Source organism: Hetaerina americana, unplaced genomic scaffold, assembly GCF_022747635.1.
Source record: "Hetaerina americana unplaced genomic scaffold, ioHetAmer1.1.p SCAF_2, whole genome shotgun sequence".
Taxonomy (NCBI): Eukaryota; Metazoa; Arthropoda; class Insecta; order Odonata; family Calopterygidae; genus Hetaerina; species Hetaerina americana.
Window position 1 is genome coordinate 109,066,204 of NW_027286763.1, and position 27,981 is coordinate 109,094,184.

General features: G+C 35.7%; 1 protein-coding gene and 1 non-coding gene across 4 annotated transcripts in view; both read left to right on the forward strand.

Annotated features, from left to right (window-relative positions):
* LOC139688380 (trichohyalin) overlaps positions 1-27,981 on the forward strand; it is a 91,868-nt gene that overhangs the window by 12,213 nt on the left and 51,674 nt on the right. For 2 of the 3 annotated variants that reach the window (XM_071585924.1, XM_071585925.1), the window contains exons 3-12: positions 3,949-4,062; positions 7,095-7,420; positions 7,972-8,219; positions 9,519-9,763; positions 11,124-11,354; positions 13,631-13,813; positions 16,916-17,093; positions 19,050-19,229; positions 20,579-20,707; positions 26,258-27,968. In XM_071585924.1, the coding sequence (XP_071442025.1) occupies positions 3,949-4,062; positions 7,095-7,420; positions 7,972-8,219; positions 9,519-9,763; positions 11,124-11,354; positions 13,631-13,813; positions 16,916-17,093; positions 19,050-19,229; positions 20,579-20,707; positions 26,258-27,968 (3,545 nt within the window). The remainder of the gene's footprint in view (positions 1-3,948; positions 4,063-7,094; positions 7,421-7,971; positions 8,220-9,518; positions 9,764-11,123; positions 11,355-13,630; positions 13,814-16,915; positions 17,094-19,049; positions 19,230-20,578; positions 20,708-26,257; positions 27,969-27,981) is intronic. The other variant, XM_071585926.1, reaches the window with a different exon arrangement.
* LOC139688457 (U6 spliceosomal RNA) lies at positions 17,683-17,787 on the forward strand. Its single transcript, XR_011700760.1, has one exon. It is a non-coding gene; the product is annotated as a U6 spliceosomal RNA (small nuclear RNA).

Here is a 27,981-nt window from a genome sequence, read left to right on the forward strand (position 1 = left end):
GAATCACTACGCCCGGTTCCGCTCTCTATGCCTTGGGCTGATTTACTTTATGTCTGAGTCGTGGGTCAACAAATTGCGTTCGGAAATATGTTATTAAAAATGTTTTCCGCAAATGATTTGCTGAATGAAAGAACCGTTCAATGAGCATTACGCACCGTACAAAATGTACCGTACAGATCCCAGGAATTGATACTTACCTTGCATGAAACCATCAGTCCGCATCTCCAAATTCGTCCCTTGCGGAAGGATATATTAGTTACCCAGTTGGCAAAGAATTGAATGAGTGTTTAAGGATAGCAACAGGGAGACATTTTGAAGGTTAGACTAATTTTAAGGCATAATGGAAGAAGAACTTCAGGGAAAAATGATTTCTGCATTTTCATAAAAAGTATGTACGAATCAAATTAATTATTCAGTGTTCATAAATGCTTAAGTTTTTGTAAATTGAAAATAAAGATTTCAAAATTCTTCTCTACTTTCCAAACTAGTTTTTTTCAGTCATTACCATGTATACGAATGACCTCTCCATTACAAATTTGAAATAGCTTGCTCATTGTGCGGGATAGGGAGAATTTACCTTTCAATGCAACAATTTCAGAGTGTAAAAATCATTCGCCTTGACTGGGATTGAAATGCACATTAGCGGATGACTCCGTTAAAAGTTACTGTTGCGGCATCTCCCGCAGTTTCTTTGGAATTTGTCAAAGTATAAACACCATAAGTGTTTAAAGTTGGCTTTAACCTCGTGGACTGTAGCGCGTCGCGCACGAATACGAATGCCTGTGACATTGTATGTGCGGCATTTCGTCACAACATCTAGTTCCTTTAAAAGCCCCAAAATTTCAGAGTTTAAGAGGACGCCTCGGTAGCTTAAGTGGCTAAAGTACTCGACCGGATATTGAGGGATCTGGGTGCGTATCCCAGTCAAGGCGAATGATTTTTACACTGAAATTGTTGCATTGAAATGCACATTAGCGGATGACTCCGTTAAAAGTTACTGTTGCGGCATCTCCCGCAGTTTCTTTGGAAGATTTTACCTTATTAATTCGCCCGACAATCATTGGGTCTATTTATTATTATCGTTTGTCATTTGTTACTCGTTGCCAAGTTGGTACAGCTTTCAGTCGTTGGGCCTTAATTAAATTAGTGACAAATGTGGATCGGCAACTCTCTGCCGGCTTGGCACCGAGGGAAAAGAGGGGGGTCCTCTTCGTTCAGCTCTGCGTCCAACTCCGAGCTCTGGCGGTTAGACATGTCCGAAACGGTTTACAATGATGGACGTAGGGGACTGGGGCTTCGGGCTGTTGGGATTGTAGTGACGCTCTTCAAAGAGAATCGAGAATGCAGCCTCCCATCATCGTGTAATGTGGGGGGGGGGGGACGACTGGAAGGATATTGAATGACCACTCCACAACCTTAATCTTTCCCCCTTATCTTGAGCGGACACTTCTCATTCTAAACTCGCCAGATCGGCCTTGAAGGAAAGTGAAGGCTTGGTCGAATAGGCGAGAGTGAAGTGGATGCACACATTTCTCCCAGTTTGGGACAGTTTGTTCTTTCTGGTTGACTGCAGCGGTCAAGGAACCTGGCTAAATGCCTCAAATGGGATAAAAAATATTGAATTGTTTGATGATAAATGAATTAATATCGGGTGTGGGAGGCATGAAGAGATGAATAAACATGCAAGTATAAAATAGTAGGTGGGGGAGGGGAAGAAACTCTAATGGTCATAATAATTAGTTGCAACTCTCTTGTCAGACCAATTGTTGTGTTGGTTTAACGGAAACCATGTCTGGGACCAACCACAACCTCTCGACCAGAATACCCTCTGTGGTGGTTTATGGGAAATTAATCCGCGTCAGGGACCACACACATCCACACACACACCATCCTGACTGGAATCCTTCACGAGGCTGTGGAGAAGACCTTGTTAAAGATTCCAGGATATTCCCAGGATAGGATAGGAGCGTAAACTAGGATATCCTCATTTGCACTCTTTACCTGTGTCCAGATTCTCCCAGAAGTTGGGCCCTTTTGAGTGTGTGTTTCTTGAGTGCTTGTGTGTGTGATTGGTCTGTACCAGTCACAAAGTGTGTGCTTGAGAATATCCTGGAATCTTTAATGGGGTCTTCCCCACAGCCTCGTGAAGGATTCCATCTCCATCTGAAATTCTTTATTGGGTTCTCACAGCCTCGTGAAGGATTTCAGTCAGGATAGTGTGTGTGTGGCTGTGTGTGGTCCCTGATGAGGATTAATTTCCTGTAACCACGGAGGGTATTCTGGTTGAGAGGTTGTGGTTGGTCCCTGACGTGGTTCCCGTTAAACCAACACAACAATTAGTCTGACGAGAGTTTTTCAACTAATTATAACGGCCATTGGAGTTTCTTCCCCCCCCCCTCTTATTTTAGTTGAGAGGCCATAGAGCTCATTATTCCTTGCTATGCAAATATAATTTTTTGTGCTTGCAATTATAATGCAAAGTCCCAGTCACACCAAATTCCACTCACCTTTTTTATTCTCCAGTCTAATTTTGTGTTTTGTGATATGCCATCAGAGCCTTACGCAAATTATTCAACCTATAACTACATCTTCATTGCTTTGCAAATCGGTTCAACCAATCCGTCTTATCTTGAGTGCATCCCAATCACATTTTTTGCACTCACTTTCTAAACTGAATTCTGCTATCTCACAAAGTGGCATTTTTGTGTGCATGCTTTCATAGTTATCAACCAGTGTGTTTTGAGAGGGGCTTCAAACTCAGGAATCACTTCAGGTGGGTCAAACTTTAGCCACACTACTGTATGACTACATACTAATTTAGGTTATTGGCGATGATGGCATTCGTTTCTTTCATCCTCTCCCCGCCCCTGTGGCCCTAAAATTAATGTCAAATGAATGATAAATATGCAGTTACTTTCTCAACAATTTTGTTTGAATCTATGGGAAGACTCAGTAATAAATTACACAATACAGTCATGGGTCAGGGAAGACTGAAATCTTTCTCCACTCAATAATACCAAAAGCACTGACAGTTTTTGAAAAGAATAAAAACATCAATGCTTTTTACTCAAGTTCAAATATTTTTGACAATATATAATTCCTTTATCAAATTGAAACTTTTTTTTAATGCTTTTATCCTTTTAATGACATCTAAATGACACAATTACGTGTCATAGTTTTGTCGTGGGAGGTCTTGAAGTATGAAAAAAACTTGTGTAAATTACAATAGCATATTCAATGACTAAAATGCTTCTGGAATGGTGGATTTGTAGAAAATAAATGGTAACTCAATGCAAGTGATAGGTTTCAAAGTTCCAAGTTGCTTGTAGACCCATCCACATTCTGATCACAAAGTGCTAGCCATTGAGTATTAACCCTAGCCAAATGGAGTGCTGAGAACCTCTACCAAAGTTACACTCCTGAGCCAAGTGTGGTTGTCCTGATTCCGTTGCCTCTCTGGGGAAAAATATAACTGGTTATTCATGAAAACCAACATTTTTGCATGTGCTCATTTCGTTCATTTAATGAATTTACATTGATGTGTGTGTTCAATTTCTCCATGGGTTCCATTTTTTTCCAAATTCCAAAAAGATTACCCTTCTTCTGTGAATTTAGCTAGCTATAGTTAGCTGTTATGATAACCCAGGTTGTCAACATTGCAATTATGTCACATTTTGGCCGTTATCTACAGAGAAATATCTTCCAAAATTCATTCATCAAAGGTTCAAAAGTAAATGATCATAAAAATTTCCTATTTCAACTCTGTGCATATTAAGTTTTTTCAACATCTACTACCCTATTTATTTCACTATATCATTAATTATTGCTCCAGAGATTAAGCTCATATAATTGCATTACATCTTGAGACATTTATTACTTAAGAGATAAGTGGAAATTACCCTATGGCTGTTTAATTCATACAATATTCATAACTTTATTCAATTTCAGAGACTACAAAGATCATGGAGGAGCCAAAAGGGAAGAGACCTCATTAAGGAAAGATGAGACTACTTTATCTTCCCCTTTACTTTCCTCAAATCAATCATCCACATCCTCATCTCGGTAAGTGCTCAATCCTCTATACTCCATGTAACATTTGAATATTTGTTGTTTTATCTCAGATAAAGTACATGATGTTTCACATGGGTGATAAAAATTTAAACACTTCCTTTGCTTCCTACCTGTGCTATAACTTCAGACTAGATGCTCAAGTACATTAAATCCCAAAATGATTAAGCTACAGCAAGAGATAGATAGGCAGTCATACTTGTTACAGTATTCATCTATTATGTATATTGATCCCAGGCCAGTGTTCAGGAATGCTCATTGGCCAATATTCCTTCCACGTTCCAACACAGGCAGCATACGTGCATGCAGAAATGTTTTCTTTTAAGCCATTAAATATGGTGACTAACGTATTTTGGATCCTGAAAATAATTGCAGAAATACTCCATTTAGATTTTTTCTCAGGAAGAACTAGAAGGCCTAATGGCAACATTTCAAGATTCAGCTAAATTTCATGAGTAATCACTCCAATATCATCAAATAAAGGCCTAGAGTTGCTTTAGTATCACATTTCATCTATCCTTAAATTCTATCTTGCAAATTCAGATATTTTTAAGGCTCTCTAGGCTAACATAAAAAATACTCTAAATGTCACTCAAAATTGGCTATGCCAAAAAAAATTGTTTTTCCACCAAAAGCTTCTGTATGACTTAACTTAACAGGAGGTACTGCTAAGTAAAAATGAAGCAAATAGAGGTTGATATCATCGTTCTTTTAAATATGACAAATAAACCCATTATATATACTTAAAATGGCATTTGCTCTATAATTTAGGTACTGATGTTTTAAATTTAAGTCTTTGTCAATAATATATAGTACTTCAATTCATAAAATGTAGTACTTTTGGAATTTTTATTGCTTAAAAAATTCATGTTGTTACTCTATCATGGTGTTTTATATGTGTGTATGATGTAGAAGCACTCGCGTGAGCAATGTAACCCTTGAATAGCACAATAGAACACAAAAATATAAATAGAAAACTCGTAAAAGGACACTCACTTATAAGAAAGTTGAAGCTTTCAGCCTTCTCTTAGACCTTCTTCAGGAAAAACTGGAAGGTTTTGGGCAGAGAGAATGCAAGGGCTGAGGTGGATGGGGTAGCATCATTATGGCATAAAACTTTTTACCTTACGATATTGATGCTACCTAAACTCTACTACCCCAATGCCTCTCTCTCGCATACAAATTACCTGCCAATCCCATCAACATTCTGAGATCCATCAACCCTTTGGTGCCCCTGACAAATTTCCTCATCTTTCCCCAACTTGCAACAACCCCTGACGTTAAACATGTCCACTTATCAGATATGCTCCCTTCTCCCATATCCCCCCATAGCCTCCCCACCTTGTGTGATTATATTATATGTGTGTGTGTGTGTGTATATATATTTATATAAAAAACACAGTAATCAACCCGAAGGTCGGTTTAGTAGGTGATGGTAGAGATCACCCAGTACTAAGCCCTATACGGCATGTGAAAAATCACACAAGGGTAGGGGGGCCAGTTCCTTTCCCTGTGCCGGTTATGGTTTCCCAGGAAGACCTGGTACCCGAAAAATCACTTTAGCTTGGGTTGAGCTGCAGGTGCCCAAAGTGCCTTGCCCGGGAATCGAACCCGAGACCCTCTGGTCAGCAGTCCAACGCTCTACCCACTGGACTACCGCGACCCATATATATATAGATATATATAAATATTTATATACAAATATATATATATGTATATATATATGACCATAACCGGCACAGGGAAAGGAACTGACCCCCCTACCCTGATGTGTGAATTTTCACACGCCATATAGGACTGACTTAGTACTGGGTGATCTCTACCATCACCTACTAAATCGACCTTCGGGTTGATTACTGGGTTTATGTTTTATATATATATATGGTATATATATATATATATATATATATATATATATATATATATATATATATATATATATATATATATATATATATATATATATATATATATATAAGTTATGAATTAGAAGAAGAAGTAATTACTTCAATATCTTCCGATGAAGACAGAGCAGAATTCCATCGAAATGATCAAGAAATAACGAGTGAGTGATCTTTTTATGTGTGTCCATATTGTTTGTTGCTGTCCAATTTATTATATACATATACATATATATAAATATATATATATATATATATATATATATATATATATATATATATATATATATATATATACATACATATAATTTGATATCAGTAGATTATTATGTAAATTGGACTACGTGCAATTGAGTAATCATAAGTAGATCATTCCAGTGTCAGATGGAACATCAATTGGTATAGGTTGTACTCCTCCCCATTACTTGAGGTGCCCAAAGTTTGGCTATACTATAGAGTAGTAGTAGTAAACATTAAAATAACATTCTTCAGATGTTAGCAGTTTTTGATGGGCCATACTACACCAATACAAATCTTGTTACCATTATATGTCTTCTTTTTGTGGCCCTTACTCGATAGAGTGTTAATCTTACAACATCTTTACAATTTAATCCTGAACATATTTCTTCAACAATCCCTTTGTTCTAAGATACCTTTTATGCTAGATTCACAAGAAAGTTTCGGGGATTGGGATGGTGAGGTGAATATTGTGCTGACTTCCCACCCAGAGGGCCCAGGTTCAAATCCTGGCGGTGTTGAATATTTTTCAGCGGTATCTCAATCCCTACTTGAGGTGGTTTGTTGAGGGCTCTTTGAGTGAGTACACCGTCCGTCGGATGGGACGTTAAACTGTGGACCCCTTGGCGCCTTTCGTAAAGAGTAGGCTAATGCCGACGCTGGGTTTCTCTCCACCCTTCGTCCTTTCCTGTCCATTCCTAATGGTGCAAATGACCTCAGCTGTCAGTCGCCTCCCCTCAAAACTACTACTACTACTACAAGGAATTTTCGTCATATATGTGAAAAATTTACCCTATTTAACATGCTGGTCTATTTTGACATGCCTACCCTCCATGCTTGTTTGTCTCAGTCTCCGAGCGCCTTACTTCCATGAATATTATTCTTTAGATTCAGAGATGGCCTCTCAAGCGATGCTGGTGGCAGTCGGGGTTGGAATTCACCTTCACTTTCATCACGATTACCTCCGGGTCGAACGTCTGCTTCCTCGTGGACTTCAACGCCTGATTTACAGTCACTCTCGAGTGACACAACGAGCAAAGACACAACGTCTGCAACCGTGAGGCTACGGTTACCATCTTCCACCTCACCCTCAACATCCTCGTCGACTCAGACATATTCCTCATTGAAACCTCCCATTCCACCATCGTCATCATCTTCAACGTCAACAGCATCCAAGTCATCATCAGCATCATCGGATTCGGAGGGAGATAAAGGTGATCCATTTTTGTGATGATGGTCCTTTGCTGATGGCTCCCACTTTGTAAAGATGTGTCACATTAAAATGAGTTTCAATTTATTGGATGAGTTATGCCCAAATCAAATGGTGGTGGTATTCTAAATATCCCAATCTAAAGCCCTCCAATTAATGGTATAAACAGAAGTCTTTTTTATAATATCTGCATGTAACAAAAAATAAACTCTCAAGCGTTAAGTCGAGAGTAAAGAATTCCCAAAGCAGATAAAAAATGTTTTGTGAGAACAAGGTTAAATATGCATAGACATAGTGTCATTGGGGAGGTTAATTTTCAAAGAAGTTTTCAGGGGAGAAATTTCCAAGGAAGGTCATGGAAATTGAATTTATTCCTTGACAACTTCGAATGTATTTCATGACTTTAATAAATGATTTATTATAAATCTGTATTGAAAAATTGCCGATTTGTAGTTAATTTTTTAAAATTTTAAGGATAAATTCGAACTCTTAGTGTATTTTAACAATTTTTGTCCACTTTTTCCTTCATTAATGTCTCTTTAATTTTTTTTACAGTGCTAGACTGGCTCCAAAGGTATCATGAACGTCGGCGGGTTGGTGAGTCAGCCCAGACTGCATTAAATTCCAGTTATTCTCCACCATCCAAAACTAGTGAAAGTAGCACTCCTTTGAGGTCAAGAAGGCTGTTAGTTCAAGAGGTGAAGACAGTAGACAATACTCCCAAAGAGTCCAGTAAGGAAACCACTGCTGGTGTTAATCCTGATGTAGAATTCATCATTCGTGTTAAGTCATCAGCCTCTAAGGTAACCATATATTTTTTATTGCCCATCTCTTTTTTGCAATTATTTAGCCTGGTCTTGACCCATTGGGACAAAACTCCAACAATCTCATAATGTTTTGCCAGTTTTGCAAATTTGTTTGTACTCCATGGAGATATAAAATTTACATTCATGGAACTACATACTAACGTTCACAGGCATCACTTAATGAAATTGATTCATCCTACATATAAAAAGTAAACTTTACAATATTCTACAGTATATTTTATTAGCAATGGGTTACCATATCAAGACATCAATAGGTATTTGGCACATTGTGGTGCTAGCTGTATGTTTAATTGAAAGTATTCTGTGAAATTAAAAAAATGTGCTTTTTCCAATGAGATAAATTATTGGAAATGCCACTGTATACTGTCAATACATATTAATTATGAATGAGGGGCATTAAAGTTAAAGGTGACCATAATGACGACAGAAATTACAGGTGTATATTTTCTTGCAATAGATAATGTTAAAACACTTTATGGCTTATTGTTTGATGAAGCTGTTGGCAAAACTCAGCATATTGCAGTAATCTTGTGCCATGTGCTGCTTATAGTAACTTTAATCAATGAAATCATAAGTAAGAGATTTGATCAGTAGGAGGACTGGCTTCTGATACAATTTTTAGCCACATTTAAGGGTAGATTTTCAGATTTGAAGCCTAGCATATTCTGATTTTCTAGTAGCATTGCATGACTAATTTCAAAGTTAGATAGATAGTAGGGTGAACTCTGCATTCAATAACAAAATAATTGCCACCATACCTATACACCATGTTCATCTAATAAAATAAAGCCTGTATACCTACTATTTTCTCCAAATAAGTTTTTTGCATTAAAGGAAAGCAAAGCTGTCCATCTTAATTTGATTTGTAAGATAAATAATTTGACAACAAGTTGCTATTACATTTTTCTTTTCTTAATTCCATTCACTTTCTTGTTTGTTATAATTTGTTATGAGAAAATTTGCTGATATTTAATTTCGTATCTCTTTATTATAAACAATTATTGTTCTCTGTTTGATTTTTCAACTGACTCTGTTTCTCTGTGAGCTGCAGGCACCTTGGAGCATGCACTACAATATATCTAATACTGCAGTATTATTGTATTGAATTAAATAATGATAACAAATATAAATATCTTTTTAAAGATTACCATTCCATGTAAATATAGAATTAGTGTATTATTTTATATTTTTACTTCTATAATGTTATTGCCCTTATATTTATGTTTAATACGATGATATTTAATAGTAATTGTTTATGATCTCAATCAATTGAAGGCAAAAGAAAAAGAAAAGGAGAAAGCCAATGCTGAGAAAGACAGTGAAAGTGATGATGATGACAGTAGTGTCGCTGCCACGGAGACCACAGACACAACCTTGGTGGGTGCCCAGGGTGAAAAATCATTTAACGAAGAAGAAATGGAAAGTCTCCGTCAAGAGTTGGCTGAGCTGAGGACAAGGTGTGAGAAGGCTGAGCGTGAGAAGAATGATATCCTGTTGAGGAGGGTGACCACTGCATCAAGGTAATTTGAGATCTGTGCAGAGTACGAACTAGTAATCTCGATATTCAGCAAGATTGCCTTGAGGTACTTCAAAATAGCCAAAATGCAATGATGAAAGTAATTCATGTTGTAGGACTATTAGAAATTACCTGCATTCCATTCCATATCAACTTTTGTGTGGGATATTTTTGCACTATGAGTTGTGATAAATCACGCTGATACATTTCTTCTAAATGTGTAATACTTGTGAACTTCAAATTGAGGATTTAATGAGGTTGGTTTTCATAATTTGAAAAAATTCCTTGGCTTCCTGTTTATGGCCAGTAATCAAAACTCTTTTCTCTTTCAACTATCAAATCTATGATATTGAACATGATATTTTGCATCAATTGGCATATCCTTCTGTCATACAAGTGTTGTGTGAACAGTTAAAATCTGACTACAAATGTATTGAATTTTAATGAAAATAAGTATGAAAATTAAAAAAAAAACATTGAACCCATTTAAAGAGAAGGAACAGCATACTTTTCCACAGAACTCCGCAAATTCTATAAAAAGTGTGCTGTTCCTTCTGTTACTATGGATATAATGAAGTGAAACCTGAAACTATTAAGTTTACAAACATTGAAGTTATGCCAATTGATCCACAGAATTTACAAAGCCCCAGAGCTTGTCATGCATCAAGGTTGGAATGGATGAGTTGGTTTCATTGGGGGAGGTGTCAGGAGATCAAGGTGATGAGTGAATTTCTCTGTTTGGAACCACGTAGCAGGGTTACTAACTATATCAATCTTTTTTTCTCTGATCATGCTTATTTTTTAATGGAGGACGACTATTTGACCCAGGGGTCTGAAAAATAGTTCTTTTTATGGGTGGTTTTGTAGCATTCATGTTTATCATATTTAGTATTTCTGACACGAGCTATTCACAATAGTCTTAAACAATTATTATTTGGTATGAAAATATTTGACTTGTTATTTTGTGGCTCTAGGTCTATTTGCTCTTGGGTTGTGTTAAGAAATTATGAAAAATTTTCAGGTCTTGCACATACCACATTGATGGGGCATCACAGTCTCAAACATACCCATGATGTTTTGCCAAGAATAATCTTGACCAATTTTGTTTAATTAGATCTTAAAAGCCTGCAAGGGTAATGGAAATCATGTACAAATATAAATGTTTGATAAAAACTGAAAATCATATCATACTTTTAAAAAGCCAGTTTAAATTGCACATAAAAATAGCAGAACTTTTTTTCAGTCTTGTGACAAAACCATGATCTAATAAGTTGATATTTTATATAATTATTTTGCTGTAATAAGTACTAACACAATATACCAATGGCTATGTAATTTATTCTGGATATTTCTCTGAATATTAGGACTTCATCATCAGAATTGCTGAGGTTACAACAGAAAGTGAATGAACTAAGTTCAGTCAAAGAGAAGCTCGAGGAAGAAAAGCGAAGTTTAAACCTCAAAGTGAATGAGTTGACAGAAGAGGTAGAGAAAAGCAAAGTGAAGAAGAAAAAGAAGAAGAAATTGTCAGAGACAAGTGCTGCTGCGATAGCCATCAGAAGAAGACGAGCACTCCTAGCTGGCCGGAGTTTCAAGTAAGTGTTCAGAGGCTGTCACTGAAAACATTAAATCATATCATTTACCCTACCAGTGCAAAATTTCCAAATGACCTAACTAAATTCTGTTTGTAATGATCCACCTGTGCAACTCCACCCCAGAACTGATTAGTGGGTGGTGACAAGTGGCTTACAATCAAAATGATAATTTACTTTTCAAAAGATTTAGTCTCTCTTTTTTAATGATCAGTTTGGTCTTTATTTTTTTGTAGTTATGCATGATGGTTTGGTGTCTAGCATGACAAAACATTAATATTAAATGGAATGTTATATCATTGAATCCCCAATTGATAGTAAATATTTGAGACATATTTTGTTCTAATATTAAAAAAAATGGATTTTTGTACATCATACAATGTGTACAAGGTTCGTATAAAAAGTATCAGGAAAAGTTAATTAAAAAATAGATTATTTCAGATAATGCCACAGTGCCTCAAAATTCTTCAAAGTATACCCCTTTAGCATTGACACATTTTTGCCATTGGCTTTTCAATGACTCGTAAGCCCCCTGGTAGTCAGATTCCGGAAGGTTCTTAAGGGTATGTATGCAAGCTTCTTTGACTGCACTTATGGTCGGTCCCATTGTGGTGGTGTCCTTTGAGGGAGGATTTCGCTCTTGGGAATAGTCTGCTGATGCCAAGTCGCGACTGATAGGGGGTTGGGGAATCATTACGATGCCGTTTTTTTTCAGGTTTTCAATTACCTCGGAGCCTCAAGCGCTCAAGAGCTCAAAACTCGTCCCAAAGGTTAAGCGCAGATTTTGTCAATCTTATCAATGCAATATGATCTGCAATCATTCACACACTAAACTGATGGTCTGAAATCAGCACGGCACGTCACGCAGACGTTCCACGTTGTAGGTGTTGCTAGACTTCAACGGCCATCCAGTGCAGGGCTCGTCCTCCACACTCTTTGAAGAGCTTGTGCATCTTAAAAACTACAGTTTGGGACATGCTTTCATCCTTGAACACTTGGCAATCATTTCCAATGTATCTGTACCCGATTTCTCCAGCTGAACACAAAATTCGATGACATGCCACTTTCAATTCAATTATTCACTGCATTTTGCACTCGCATGGAATCACAGGACAGGGGTCCACTAAAAACAGGATGTAGCCTGAACAAACGCTCACAGGCAATTGGCACTTGGCGTACGTTGAAGGTCAGACCCCCCACCACCAAGCCTTTGTGGTGCGAGTCCACTGCAACATACAGTCACATTAGGAAAAAATTGTTACCGATAGTTTTTAGATAAAACTTGTATGCGAATTTTGATTTGCCAGTGGTGTCGCTGGGTCAATGAGCAAATAAACTTTACAACATAAGAGTCTTAATTAAATGGTCCTGTCATGCATAGAAACCAGTCCTTATCATCTGTTAATAAGCCTTGCCTGACACTCAGATATAATGAATGGATATTTTGAGATTATTTATTGAGTAGATCATAAAGCAGTGGATTTTTAATTATGTGTAATGGCGTGATTTCTGCTAAATTCATTATTATAATGAAGAATATTACTAATTTTTCAAGTCTATTAAACAGCCTAAGGCGGTAACTAAATTTATGAAAAAAGCAAATTAACTATTTATTTTCATTTTGTATAAATTGACTGATAACAAATTAAATTAAAAGTTGGATGACCCATGTCTTTCTGATTGTTCATGTGCCTTATTTCACTTGCAAACGTGGATAGTTAGCTTTTTATTTATTTGAAAATGCATAATTGTCTATGTACATAGCAGCTAAACAAGTGACTCAGTTTATTGCAAAATAGTGTTCACATCTAAAGCTATTGAAATGCCTCATTTAATCTTCTCCTAGTTTTTGTCACAATCATTTCTTTTAATGTGTTTTTGGATAGTTTAGTACTTGTGAAGTCACCACATTGATAAACCACTCGATGGAGCACTTTAAATGTCTTCACTTTGTTCGTCCATGGCCCACCTAACCATTTCCCCCTTCCGCTGCTTAGAGCTTCCACTTTTATTCTCGTGGTGGAATTCAGAACTAAATCTGAGCGAGGCTTTAAACGTTGAAGTGCACCTGTAAAGAGATTGACACGAGATGTTGATGAGATTATTCTTTTATCATACAACCGCTCTCAATTTGTATTCTGCCACCTTGATATTTGACATTTTTTTTGGAGACGTAAGTTTTGATATTTGAGTTCAATGTTTGTAATTAAATAAAAAGTGATATTCAACCCAATTCCTAATTTTGAGTGAAATAATTTATGCTTTCATGCCAAATTTAGTGAAGATGATGAAGATGACGATGATGAGGACGATGAAGAGACCAAACGTGCAATTGAGGATCTCAAGAATAAACTCACAGCTGCGGAACAACTCTGCGAGGAGCTGATGGATGAAAATTCTGAGATGAAGAAGGAAATTCGGGAACTGGAAGAAGAGATGGAAGAAATGCAGGACAACTTCAGGTATTACGGCCACATTTGGACAATGACTGCCACCATCATAGTTACTTCCTAGCAAAAAGCGGTGCTCTGAGGGATTCTTCTTCAAAATAATCCCTAAGAGAGTGGTTGAGAGAAGAAAGTTGGCACTAAAAATCTTGATGTGATATGAGCTTAAGCAATGTAAGAATTTCCAATAATAATAATACTTCATTCATTTGGATAAATGGTACAACCATATTAAACATTGTCAGTATAAATATAAAGTTAATATATAAACTTAATATTTAAACTTACTATATAAACATAAGTTCTTAAATGTGGTGAAGATTGTCACAAAAGAATTCATCTAATGAGTAAAGTGACCAGGTATATACCCTATTCTTGAAACTCTGGATACCGTCAGATTTCAACTGAGTAGGCAGATAGTTATACAGTCGTATGTTCATATTATGAAATGTGTTGTAAGTTGATGGCAATCTACAATAAGTAGTATTTAGATTTGATTTACCTCTTGTGGAGTAGTTATGGATGTTAGATATTAATTGTTAAATTTCTAGATTAAATTGAGTAGCTTCAGGCGTTATGTGGTGGAAGTCGAACATAATGAATAACTGATTGAAGCACTTTTCCACTTGATAGTGGAAATATCAAGTGGAAAAGTGCTTCAATCAGTTATTCTAGATTAACTTTCACATTAATCAGAGCCTTAAAGATATATAAACTAAATACAGTCATGATTCCATGCCTAATAAAAAAAGGCTTGCAGGAATCACATGGTGGAATATTAGCCAGAGAGCGAATAACTCTCTTTTGCAGTAGCAATATTTGTTTAACATGTGGGGAATGACCCCATAACTCAACACCATAATTCAAATGACATTGAAAGAAGACATGCTAAAGAGTTAATAGATACTCATTTGAAATGAGAAAGTTGAACTTTCTTAACATATAAACACCTCCCCTCAGTTTATTACAGATCTGACTGATGTGGGTCTCCCAGTTAAGTTCTGTATCAATATTAATTACTAGTATTTTAGCAGTTTTAATTTCAGTAATATTTTATTTACGACTGCATGCAATATGCTGGATAATTTTAGTATTTAAATGTAAACGGTTAATATCAAACCATTCCTTAACTTGTTTTGGGCAGTGCTAGGTGGTACATTTGCATCTTCTATATGTTGATATTTTTGTACAAAAGTGGTGTCATTGGCATATAAAACAGAATTAGATTTCATATTACGGGGCAAATCGTTAGTCATGATGATAAAAAGTATTCGGCCAAGCACAGAGCCCTGTGGGACACCACATTTTACTTTAACAGCTGCAGATCAATAGCCATCAAGTTCTACCTATTGGTGGCGATCATCTTATGACTTATGATTATCAACATATGGCTTCAAATTGGGTGATTGGGATCCATGTATTTCCATTTGAATGTTTTGTGATAAATGGAACTCTAATATTTGATCCACAAATATTAGAGTTCCAACAAGGAAAGATACATGTCGTGCCAGAAATACAAGGAAAATTATTTTTTTCAAACATTTTTAAGCATTAAAAAAGATATTTCATCCAAAGAGAGCCTCACATGATATCATTTGTTAAAATACAGAAATTTTTAAAATGATAGCATCCTGTGAGAGGCAGGAATGGTTTTATGATAGGTTCACTTGACATGTCTCTCAGAGAATCATTGTAGAGTAGGATTAGGTGAAAGGTTGTCATATAAAAACAAGACAAAACTGCTGTAACAAGAATTTTTGGAATGAGTCACAAATTCGGGAGCAGGAGGAGATAAGAGTTTATTTACTAGTCTGCTGCTCAAGTCTTCTTAGTAAGTCTTTCAGTTCTCAATTTGCCCCAAATACAACAGTGATGTTAGTGACGAGCCCCTATATTATCTTGCAGTAGTATTGCAACATTTTAATTATTATTGCAGTATATATATATATATATATATATATATATATATATATATATATATATATATATATATATATATATATATATATATATATATATATATATATATATATAGCAGTCTAGTCACAATTTTGAATTTGAAGAATTTAACTTTATTTAAAATGTCTCTACAGTGTTGATATATGTTTTCTAACTTTGAAGCAATGCTGAGAGTATAAATTTTGGCAGTAGTATTGGAATGATAATGTCACTGAAATCTTGCATCGAAGCCATTTTACACCTCTGTTTGTCTGTAATTGTGGATTTACTACAATTTAAAGAGGTACCTTGCCAAAAGCTTGCAGTGGCAAATTCACCACAGTCTTCCAATGGAGGCGTTAATGTAACCTTGCAGAAGAATCCATGTTACAACCTAGAAACTATGAATCTTTGGCTATTTTGAAATTTTATCTCAATATAAATGGCATATTTTGTTTATATTATGTATTCTAAGAGCCATATAATGCTGAATACATTACTGAGAGCATTTATGAAATAATTAATGGACCATAAATATAAACACGGATGGTAAAATTTATATTTCCATTAAGAACTTGAAATTTTGTTGGGAACCTACACTCACCTCTGTTTGGGAGTCTGATGTGCGGTTATGAAAGCATTCAGTAATTTTGGACTACTGAGTAGATTGAAAGCACTTTTACTGCATGTGTGTGTAAGCCATTAAGCAATGCTTAAATCAGTTGAGAGGGTGGAGCCAATTTCATAAAACCATTGATGATCCAATGGAGGTTATTTCTCCTTATGCTGCCTAAACTAGGAGTTTCTTCAAAAAGTACTTCTCAAGCCTTGACTACAATATGATTATTACCTCTTTTACCTCCTACATAACTCCTTTATTTAAAACCAATATTATTAAATTTTGTTCATTCAAACCTCAAAAATTCACTATGATTAGTGGTTAAATTTTTTTAACGCTATTATAAATATAAATTTTAAAGGAAGTTCGTAATATCAAGTAAATATTTAATACCTCAAGTTCAGCTTTCCTGTAAACTTAAGCATAAGTTCCTTACATTTGAGATTGACCTCATCATAATGAAACCTTAATACAATTCCATTTTTTTTAGTCCTAATGTATTTGTTATATAAAATTTTTACTGTGTTCCGATTTGAAATGCTAAAAATCTTTCTCCTAAGGGAAGATCAAGTGGATGAATACACTTCATTGAAGAAGGAACTAGAGCAAACTGCCAAAAACTGTCGAATACTTCAGTTCAAATTGAGGAAGGCGGAAAGGAGGGCAGAAACTCTTGAAACGGAGCGCAATGAAGCTGTTGCCCGTTCTGGTTCTGGAGCCACTGAGGCACAGAAGAAAGTATGTAACTAAACTCGGCTATTGCTTTTAAGTGAATGGATTTGATCTTTCTCATTTATGCCATTTCATTTTTAAGTATTGGCTTTTTAGTTTTAAATAAATTAATGCTTATGCTAAAATAACTTTTAATTTAAGTTAGTAAAGATCTCAAATTTCTTGAAAATTTGAGCTTTAGCTGCACATTTGGCACATTCAATCAAAAGTGACTTTATAAGCATATTTTTCATCATTATTGTAGATTAGGTGTCCATAAATATTCGATTAAAAGCTTAAATTTTTTTATACTCAAGCTTGGGTCCTCTAATCCATCACATAGATTGCTTTTATCATTTTTTATGTCACTATTGTCGTTATTAACTGTAGATGGCTCTTGGTTGTCCATGGTAATGGTAGGTAGCAAGTATACGAAAAGCTGAACTTTGGAAAATTCAGCAAACCACATGGTGAGATGCAAATCACACCTCACCCCCCAACATACCCTTATCATACACCTCCTCACAATGGCTTTGCACATATTCTCTTAAACCCCCCTCTACTCCTCTCTCAAAAGGGGAAAGGTATGATGCCGGTATTAAAAAGCTGATTAAAAGGATGCTTCGGCGGTACATATACTAAAATTGGAACGATACAGAGAAGATTAGCATGGCCCTGCGCAAGGATGAAGGATGCAAAAAGTGATTGATAGTCAAGGTGACTGTGTAGAAAAATAGGTAAATGCTCAACCTTTCCAACAATGCACGCAAAGTTGAGGGTAAATTTGATTTTTCATGAAAAAAAATAGGAGACCTTACTTTTCGAATGGCCCTCGTAATTACCTTTGTTCAAGCTTGCTTAAAGATAATGCCTTTGATTATTTGATTGTGGTTGTAGTCAGTAGCATAATAGAAGATGGTAGAGGAGGAGTAAATGGTTAACGGGGGGTGGAGTCATATCCGAGATGCCCTGCACTCGTGTTTTTATCAGATCTCTCGTGTAAAGTGTGCATGGTAAAATGTTCTCCCTCTCCTTATTCACTTAGGCTTGAATTTACTCAACAGTCCTTTTCGCCAAACACCATCTCTCATAAGATACTTTTGAAGTTAAATGTCTCTGGTCTTCAATATGTACATCCTACTTCACTATCTCACTGTTCTATTTTGCAGCTATGCCACAGGTGTTTGTCTTAATATGCTTAATATCATGTGTACCCATATTTTGTCCAGACTTGATTCATTTTTAATAGAATTTCAATTATGTCAATGAATAAGGGGTGTGTGTCTTATGATACGTAGATAATGAAGTGGACTTTTTTAGACATGTATACACCCATAAATTCCAAAACAAAGGTTTGAATAAAAATTAGGTGAATTGGTAATTTTTTTTTAAATACTGCAATACATAAGTATGAGAATGTGAGGTACATATGCAGTGAAAGTTGAGTCTTCCAGTGTTTTTATTGCTTTGAAATGAATCCTTAAGCTTAGAAATAATTTCCCTTGATAGTTTCATGAATAATAGTGGTCAAATGTGAATTCAATGAAAACACCATTCAAATTTCTGAGCTTCATTTTGATTTTTATCTAATTTCAGCAAACTTGTCCAATGCAAATCAAAAACTTAATTGTATTAGAATCCACTATGTGCATGTCTGATATCATATTGATAAGGAAGGAAAAAGTAATTTTATTAAGTATAAGTAATTAACCAGGCACTGAATTAGTGAGGGTACTTGACTTCAGTTCCTCTCTTCCCATCATTCAGCCACACAAGCCCATACTCCCTAATACCCACGCACAATGATACGTATATCACTGCCAATGAAGCCTATGCCTCTGATGTCTACGGTTACCATGGATAACTTGAATATCACATAGTATACTGGTGCATAGTCATTAGGTGACAATGGCCAAAGGGAATGGAGAATTGTGTTGTTATTGGTGATGTAATGCCATTGCATTCTGTAAACCGTTGCTGTAGTTGGAGCATGATCTTTCTCTGGCCAATCAAGTGGCATTGAGACTGCAATCAGAGGTTGAGAGCTTGCAAGAAAAATTGAAGGCATCTGAGGAGGGAAAGAAGAAATTTGGATTAAAGGTGGATGAAGTTCCCAAGAGAGCACCAAAACTTGCTGCCATTGCAAAATCATCTTCAGGAGAGGTTGGCTATCGCTTTGGTTTTTCTGCTTTCAGCTTAAACAGTCCTCCTTATGTTGTTTTATTAACTATTAATAGCCCATGCTAATATGTAGAATTATTAATCCACATTTAGGTAATGATTACTATGAAACTTTGTCTTGCGAGACCATTAACTTCGACATCCTTTCTATGGAGCACTGTTACAGGGATATTTGCATTTTTAGAGGGATCATATATTTGCTTCAATCCAGAACCCATGTCCTCTGAAGCAAAAATAAGAATATTGGGGCACCAACATCAATTAGTTAATTTGGAGAATGGTCAAGTGTTCATAAAAATAATGACATATTACAAGATCCCTCTATCAAAATTATTGGGATGACTTTGATAATGCCATGATATCAGATTCTTTAAGGAAAAGATAAATCTTTGAACCTATTTATTCCCCTCATTTAATTTGAATAAAAGTTCAATCTGTTGATATTACAATACTATATGTATTACTAAATCCCTCAGTAACTCATCCATGAAATCTAAATTTTTACCCAAGTTATTCTCCTTTTAACTCCTAGTGTTTGTAATTCTACTATAACTCTTTATTTTCACCTTGTAGCAACTTTTCCCAAGTCTGTTGAATCTTCTTGGTCAAATATTGGCTGCATATTCTAAATTTTGTCTAACAAGTGTGAAATAACATTTCTCTTTTACTTTTTCATGACATTTGCTGACAGCCCATCTAATCTAATTTAAAACCAAGTCTATTTATGTTGAATCCACATATTCTTAGGGTATAGTATGTCTCTCCTCTGGCAGGTCAGATGTTATAATGATTCCTAAATACTTGATACTATATACTCCATACTCTTTAATATTTAATCCCATCTATTTTGTGCAAAGTGGATCTCCTGTTTCTTTTACTTCAAAGTCATTACTAATCATAAGTTAAGATTTTATGTTTACTACTTTCTTACACCAGTCAAAGATGTTTTATAAACTCATGCCATCTGTTGGACTCATTCCTACTTGAGTCAAAGTTCAAATGTGCAGTGGATAGAGAATTTATTATCCATAGAGATGATAAAATATTAAAATAGACTGAAATACATTATTTAGGATCACTTATGATTATTTGATCAAAATGTTTCTTAGTAGTAGTAGTCGAATGTTTCTTATCATCAGTGTTGGACTACATATCATTTTTCTATTAATGACTCTTTTCCCTGAATATGTCATCAAGACAAAAAGTTTGTAGTACACAATTGTCATTTTATCTTCCCTTTATCAAAATTAAACTTCTGCGATTAGTTACAAAATTCACTTGGTTTATTTTACTATGCCATTAATGATTTGGTTTTGTTGACGTGCATCCAGCGCCCAACCAGAGAGAGTTTAACAAGAGGTGGTTCTCAGGAGGACCCTGTTCAACTTCTGAGGGATCTTCAGGATTCAATGGAAAGAGAAGCAGACCTTCGAGAGCAATTGAGGTTTGCTGAAGAAGAGGTAAATGAATTTTATGTAAAGATTATTGTAATTGTCCGTATGCTCCATAGTTCTTACTTTCTGATAAGTATTGCTCACATATGGAATGATATATAATGTATTTTAATGTTAGCAATAATAATTGTAAAAGGAGAGCATTTGAGAAGCTAAGCAAATTATGACTTTTGCCTTCTGTTGTGCTTCTTATGATAACTTTACTCATAGGAGCTATGAATGACTATTTGTTAAAGATATATTTTTTTACTGATGACAATGAAACAAAAATGAAAATATATTGTAATCTGTATTCACTCTTTTAAGACTTTCAGTGGTACATATATGTCAGATAGTGATTATTTTCCATTGTTTACTTTGTTAAATATTTTATGTCTGGCATAAATAGTCATTGTAGCTTGAAGTAGAAGCTCTCTATATCATTTATGTGAGGAAGTTTTAGCGTAAATATTCAAATATTTAGTGGCAGGTTGAAACAGGCAACCATATGGTTACAATATTTTCAATACATCTATGAATACTACATTACATTAGTGATTTAGTACAGATTGATAGCTTCAAATTTTTGTGATTTTAATTTACTCACTTTTGGAATTATGCAAACAGTATTTGGGATATTTTCAAACTGTAATTTCCACTAACTGAAGTGAGGAAGTAAAATTTTAGGGATATATATATATGTATTATCTTTCCCTGCCAAACATTTCACTCAGTTAACTCTACATTGGTATGGAATAATGTACAAAAGATCATAGAACATCAGTATAAAATCTAGTCGAAATGATTAGGTTTCTTTCAAATTCATCTTCACAGAATGATCCATTTTTTTCAATTCTGAAAATGTTCTGGTGTACAACAAAAGTGGTTTTGGTTAATATTTTTCACCAAAAATTAATTATTTCTATAGTTACTTCTTAGCAGCTTTTCAGGATATTTTACTCACTCTCACTCTCTACATTCCTAGACAGGTTCTTCCTTTTTCTATTGTTCATAAAATGATTCTCATAATTTATTCTTGGTCTTCCGCTGGATTTATTCTCTTGCATAGTATCTTCTATTACAATTTTCAAGGAAGTTTTTCCTTAGATTGTGTTCAATTACTTAGTGTTATTTTTCCCCACAGGTATCATTGCTTCCCTTGAGCCTGTCTTTTTCCCTATGCAATAATTTTTAGCCCAATGAAATAAGCCAAATTGAAATATTATCTACGCATAATATTCCTATTTATGAATTATTTTCAGAAATTTTTGGTTGCAGGAACTTTATTTGATTGATTTCATTCAGTTTTGTTACTTACAGCACATTTTTATGTAGTCAGTAGCATTTACAGTATACATATTCTTAGAATAAGTATACCCATTTTTAGTTATCTCCAGTTGATTTGCTGTTCTTATATTAATTAAATTCTAGTCTCACAGTTCTAATCACATATTGGAATGAGTAAATGTAGTGCAGTGATTTTTCACTTTCCTATCTGCATATTTTCTTATACAGTTTACAAATACATACTCTCTTGATTGGTCTCAAATTACCTCCCACTAACATTTTCAGCTTTCCTCTTCTAAATCCCATGCATTTTGATTGCTCTGCCTATCATTGGATTCTGGTTTCATGCAGTCTCTTCCCCATCCATCATAGCTGACACTACTAAGTTTGGGTGAAGAAAGAATATTATTATTATTGTTAATATGCTTCATGTAAGGCCTTACTAGTTCTTCTCCAGCTTCCTGTTAATACCATCTATTCGCACTAGCCAACTGTAGGGTTGGTGCTGTTTCTGTTGCTTGGACAAAGTGTGACTAGACTATTGTATGCTGACACATCAAGCCATTTCATGAACAAATAACTAGGAAATCTTTTGCTAGGCTAGTGCTGATGAACACAACATTCAGACACTTACAGTGGTTCAATGCAACAATTTCAGAGTGTAAAAATCATTTTCCTTGACTGGGATTCAAACCCGGGTCCCTAAATGTCTGGTCGAGTTCTTTAGCCAGTTAAGCTATCTTAGGATAACTAAGCTAAGCTATCTTAAATTACCTTAGGATGACTCCATTAAAATTTACTGTTGCGGCAGCTCCTGCAGTTTCTTTGGAATTTTCCAAGGTATAAACAGCCTCAGTGTTTAAAAGTTGGCTTTAACCTCGTGGACTGTGATGCGTCGCGCACAACTACGAATGCCTGTGACATTGTATGTACGGTGTTTCGTCACAACATCTTGTTCCTTTAAAAGCCCCAAAATTTAAGAGTTTAAGAGGATGCCTTGAAAGCTTCACTGGCTAAAGCACTCGACCGGACATCGAGGGATCCAGATTTGAATCCCAGTCAAGGCAAATGATTTTTACACTCTGGAATTGTTGCATTGAAATGCATATTAGCAGATGACTCCATCAAAAGTTACTGTTGCGGCATCTCCCGCAGTTTCTTTGGAAGTTACAGTGGTGTTTCCTCACTCATTTTCACTCACAGTGGTGTGAAATAATTCTTAGCCTCTATTTGTTTAAATCGTCAATTTCATGGTAGCATGAGTATAACTCTGCATTTCTTAGTTGTGCAACCAACAAGTGTGAATTAGTTTCAGAAAAATAACTTGGATAATTTAGATTCATCCTTTATCAAATTTAGAATGACATTATATGTACTACCTGGACTACTTTTGTGATAAGTATTCTCCAGCATTAGTTTTTTGGTGAAACAGTTCCTCAGGTAAATAACAGGTGGAAAAATATACATACACTGCAAATTCTTTTGTGAATCAATTCATAAAGCTTTAGGTTTCACCACTTGCCCAGTTGTATTATGTATTTAACATAGAAATATAGGGATTGAAAAGAATCATTCTCAGGGAATATGTTGATTGTAAAGCAAGCATGCCCAAATCACCAGCTAGTGGCTGTTGAACCTAAATAACCGTAGCTATCATTTCCATTTTTATTGCTCTGAATAAAGTAAACTGGGCATACATTACTAGTTGTAATGCAAACATAATATCATATGCTATGCCATTGTGTATGATTTTTTCCAAAATATGCATCAAAGTATTTTAATTATTAATAGATGCTTAAAGCAGAATTATTACTTTATATTAAGCTAACATATAATAGTGTATTCTCAAAATATTTTTTCCTCTTTTCCTGTCATTATAATTGAGAGTAGATATCATAGCTTTTGAATGTGTGCTTTGTGAAAATTAGTAATACCTTTTTTATATGCTTTTACATGTGAATAAAGAGCAGTAGATTTCAAGATGTATTTCATAGAAATTAAGGGAAATAGCCTTTTGAGTGAGAAAAGTATAATTATTTGCTTTATTGCATAGAAGGCATTTTTAAAAATATTTCAGATCTTAAATTAATGATATTACATATATATAACTTATTGATTCACTATTGCCTTATTTTTTCCTTACAAAATGTTTGATACAAATATAGGTTTAATAAATTAATATTAGCAATTGACCTGGATGGGTATCTTATATACGGTGAACTCCTGATAATGTTTAGGTGAATGATTCCATTAATTGGTCACATGTGTGCATCAATGCATATTTCCCCACTGATATTTACTTCCACTTTAAGTCCATTTTCCCAAAAATATTCTTCTTTACTGTTCAAGTTTAAAAGTAAATTATAGGAATGTATGCAGTTGAAATTTAAATTCATGTAATATAATTTTCCCCTTAGTCAGTGGAAATGCATTACATGCAGTTGAATGAAAACTGAAGGCATGAATAGTTTCTGCAAGCTAAATCAATCATTAACAAGTAATATGTTGCCATTGTTAATTTTTTATTGATAGGTCAAGTCTCTAACACAGGCATTCTATTACACCCTTTGGCATCCCCCCTTTCTCTCAGCAAGGCACAGTGGTTGATAACATTCCAGCCCTTCAGAAGAGAATGGTTTTCTCACTGCTTCTGTTATTTGAGTGACCCAAAATGTGTGATTGAGAGGTTAAGTTAAATGATTAAGTTAAAAGATGCATACTATGAAACATACCTAGACCTTTAAATAGCGTGTGCTAAGGTTACAGTCCTTTTTGCGCACACAATAATTCTCTCTCTCTCTCTCTCTCTGGCACAAGCTCTGCTAGAGGGAGCAATGTGCAAATGGCCAAGGATCAGCCTTGAATACTCCTTGATAAAGAACTGCAAAATTATTCTGTAGCGCTCTTTCATTTTTTTCTTTCTAAATCACACAGTAATTGTTCTACCTCCAGGAAATATGTGAATGGCCTTGAATGTGACAATGATTTCACTATTCAATTGGCTTACTTATTCAATAAAATTGTCATTCATTTTGTGCCAATAATCTTTGCTAATAGATGTTGAATTTAATGCTATAAGAAACATTTATATAAATGTTTTCTTTTGTCTTAACTGATGATTTCTATCAACACTCAGTTATTTTGGACTTTTCCTTTATTTGAAGCTCAAAATGAGTGTGTATGTGTAGTATTCAAGGTTATACAATACTTGTACAACATTGGGCCCATTAATTATCAGTGGTAAAAAATAGAGTAGTCAAACAATTCATATCCAATTAAACATTGACATAAACTGTAGAACCCCTGTCATCAGTGCACCTTAAATACCAAAAGGTAATGTTCAACAGATGCCAAATATCATATTGTGAATTTTCAATGGTGAAGTTGACCACAAGTTTCTTCAATTTACAATTTTATGGTTAAGTTAATCCATCTTATTGTAAAATCGACATAAAGCAAGGGCCAATTATAGTTTTGGGTATGCCCCATCTCAATACAAATGCAGAGTTGTTAATTGTAGTTAGGTATGAGGCTTATTTAAAGGTTTGGTACCCAGTACAGAAAGCACTATTCTCTCTCTATCACCAACCTAGGTACACAATCATATTATAGTCACCATTGAAAAACATGTTGGGAGGTTACGCATACCATGATCTCACTAGTTAAACCATAGTCGGTGAATTAAAAGCTTTGAAATCCATGAAACAGTTACCACTTTAATTTTTCCTTTGGCAGAGGCCTTAAGTGACAAAAATTCACATATCTTCTCCCCTCGATGAACCCTTAGAATTTAGAGTTTGCTGTTGATCAGTTATTGTTGGATAAAAAGGAAATTATGCAAACCATTCCTATTAATAGGAATTTTCAAGTCGGCCATCTCTTGAATCTACCAGTACTAGAGAGACCATTAAGTGAATGCTTGACTGAATCTAATCTGAAATCTGATTCTTAAAATCTTTGCTGGGAAATAAAATAATAATTTTAGACTATTGAGCTGATAAGTTTAAACAACATAAACTGTCCGAATGTAGGAATGTAAGCCACCAGATTTTATGGCCAAAGAATTTCCTCACAATTGATGCACAAATTATTTTACCACAGTTTTATTTATATATTGGTGAGATATATTTTTGGGCCATGAAAAGGTGTAAAGAAATTCTTTGCATGTATTAAAATTTACATGCCTAGCATGGATAAATTGTTTTGCCTTGCAGCTTTGTAATTTGGTCTGCCATTCATGATCCAATCATGGGGTATTCTAATGTTTCTGTAAATGAATTGCCAAAACAGCTTCGACGAAGACGCAGTTTTGTGGCACCCAGACTGAGCTGCTGTACTCGAGCTATTCAAGTTGTTGGGAGTGAACTGGAGTCATTATCATCATCCTCTTGGAAGCCTGCTTCTACTCCTCCACCACTGCCACCGAGACAGAATCAAATCCCTGTGCCTCCCCTCCCCCCTTTCCCCTCCTCACCAAAATTGAAACACAAAATAATTGGCCCAAAGTACCCGCAAACGAAAGGCATGGAGAAAATAGATACCCTGATACCTTCCCTCAGTACAGAGATGGGAATATCAACATCTTTGAAACTGCCACCTGCAGTTTTTTCAGAAAATAAACATCTCCGCAAATTTTATCCCCTAAAGGATTGTGGAATTCAGACAGCAATCAAAGACCAACTAGAAATATTGAACTCTGAATTGAAAGAGGCCTTAACAAATGACTCTGGCACACAGACAACTGATTGTTTCTCAAAAGAGAGTCATTATTTGGAGAATAAAAAGACTATTGAGATGGGAATTCAAGTTAGCCCCATGTTGGAAAACCAAAAATCTAGTATGCATATTGAAGGCATAGATTTTGGTACTCAATCGATTATCACTTTATCTGAAATGGAGAGGTTGTGCTCATTAATTAATAAAGCAACTTATCATGCTGAGGTGCAAACATCTCTTACCTTACTTGACTTAAATCTTGATGCCATTCTGAAGAATGTTCCTACTTCCGAGTTTGGGGCAGAAATCACTCCAGTAGATTTAGATCTGAGAAGCTTAGACGTTTCCCAAAAAACTGTTCCTACCATTAGTGTAGGGGTGGAGCCACTGTCAAGTATTTCGGAGGTAAACAAAGTGGCCACATTTGCGGACAAAATAGAGACACTGGAGCTTGGTACTCAGACTCTTTGGAGCATGAATGATACCAGAGATCTTGGCATCCCTGTTCATGTAGTAATAACAAATGAGACATGTACCCAAACTTGCTCAACATTTGGCACTTCTGAAGACAGTAATGATGTCTCTGCAATGATTGTTGCTCCGACTGTTTGCTCTGTAAATGGTCCCGATGCAACGCACTTTAATCCTCAGGCTTGCTCTCAAAATGGCCTTCAGCTGTCCTCACTTCCCTCTGCTCAACTCTCAGCCCAGCCATCCGACACATTGCCTAACCAGTCTTCCATTGGAGAAGCCCTCATGTCCAATGGCTTTCTTGCGGCTGAATGTCAACCTTCTCCACCCCTCTCCGACCTGAGCCACTCGCCCTCTTTGACAATCCCATCATTGCCATCATCAGGGAAGGCCACGCCAGAGCTTGGCCCCTCAAACACTACTCCTCATGCCCAGCATTCATCCGCTGGCAACAGTTCAACTTCTCTCCCTTCACTCATCAGTTTCCTCTCACCAACACCACCGTCTACTCCTAGCTTCCATACTGTGAAAAGCTGTTCGGTTGGGGTTCAGTGCCCCCTGAATCTGGAGCATGAGGACCATACTTCTACTGTGACTTCAAGGGAGATATCTCACCCTTCTCCCAAAGCATATGCTTCTGTTGGAATCCAGTGCTCTCAAAGTCCCTCTTCACGCCCATCTTCCCCGATGGCCTCCTCCTCTTCTGTCTTACCATCCTCCATCCTGGCTCCGCTGCAGCAAATATCCCTTTCCTCAATGTTTCCATCTCTCTTGGGCTCAGGGTCACCAATGGCTGCTTTTCTAATGCCGTTAGGTAATGAAGTATG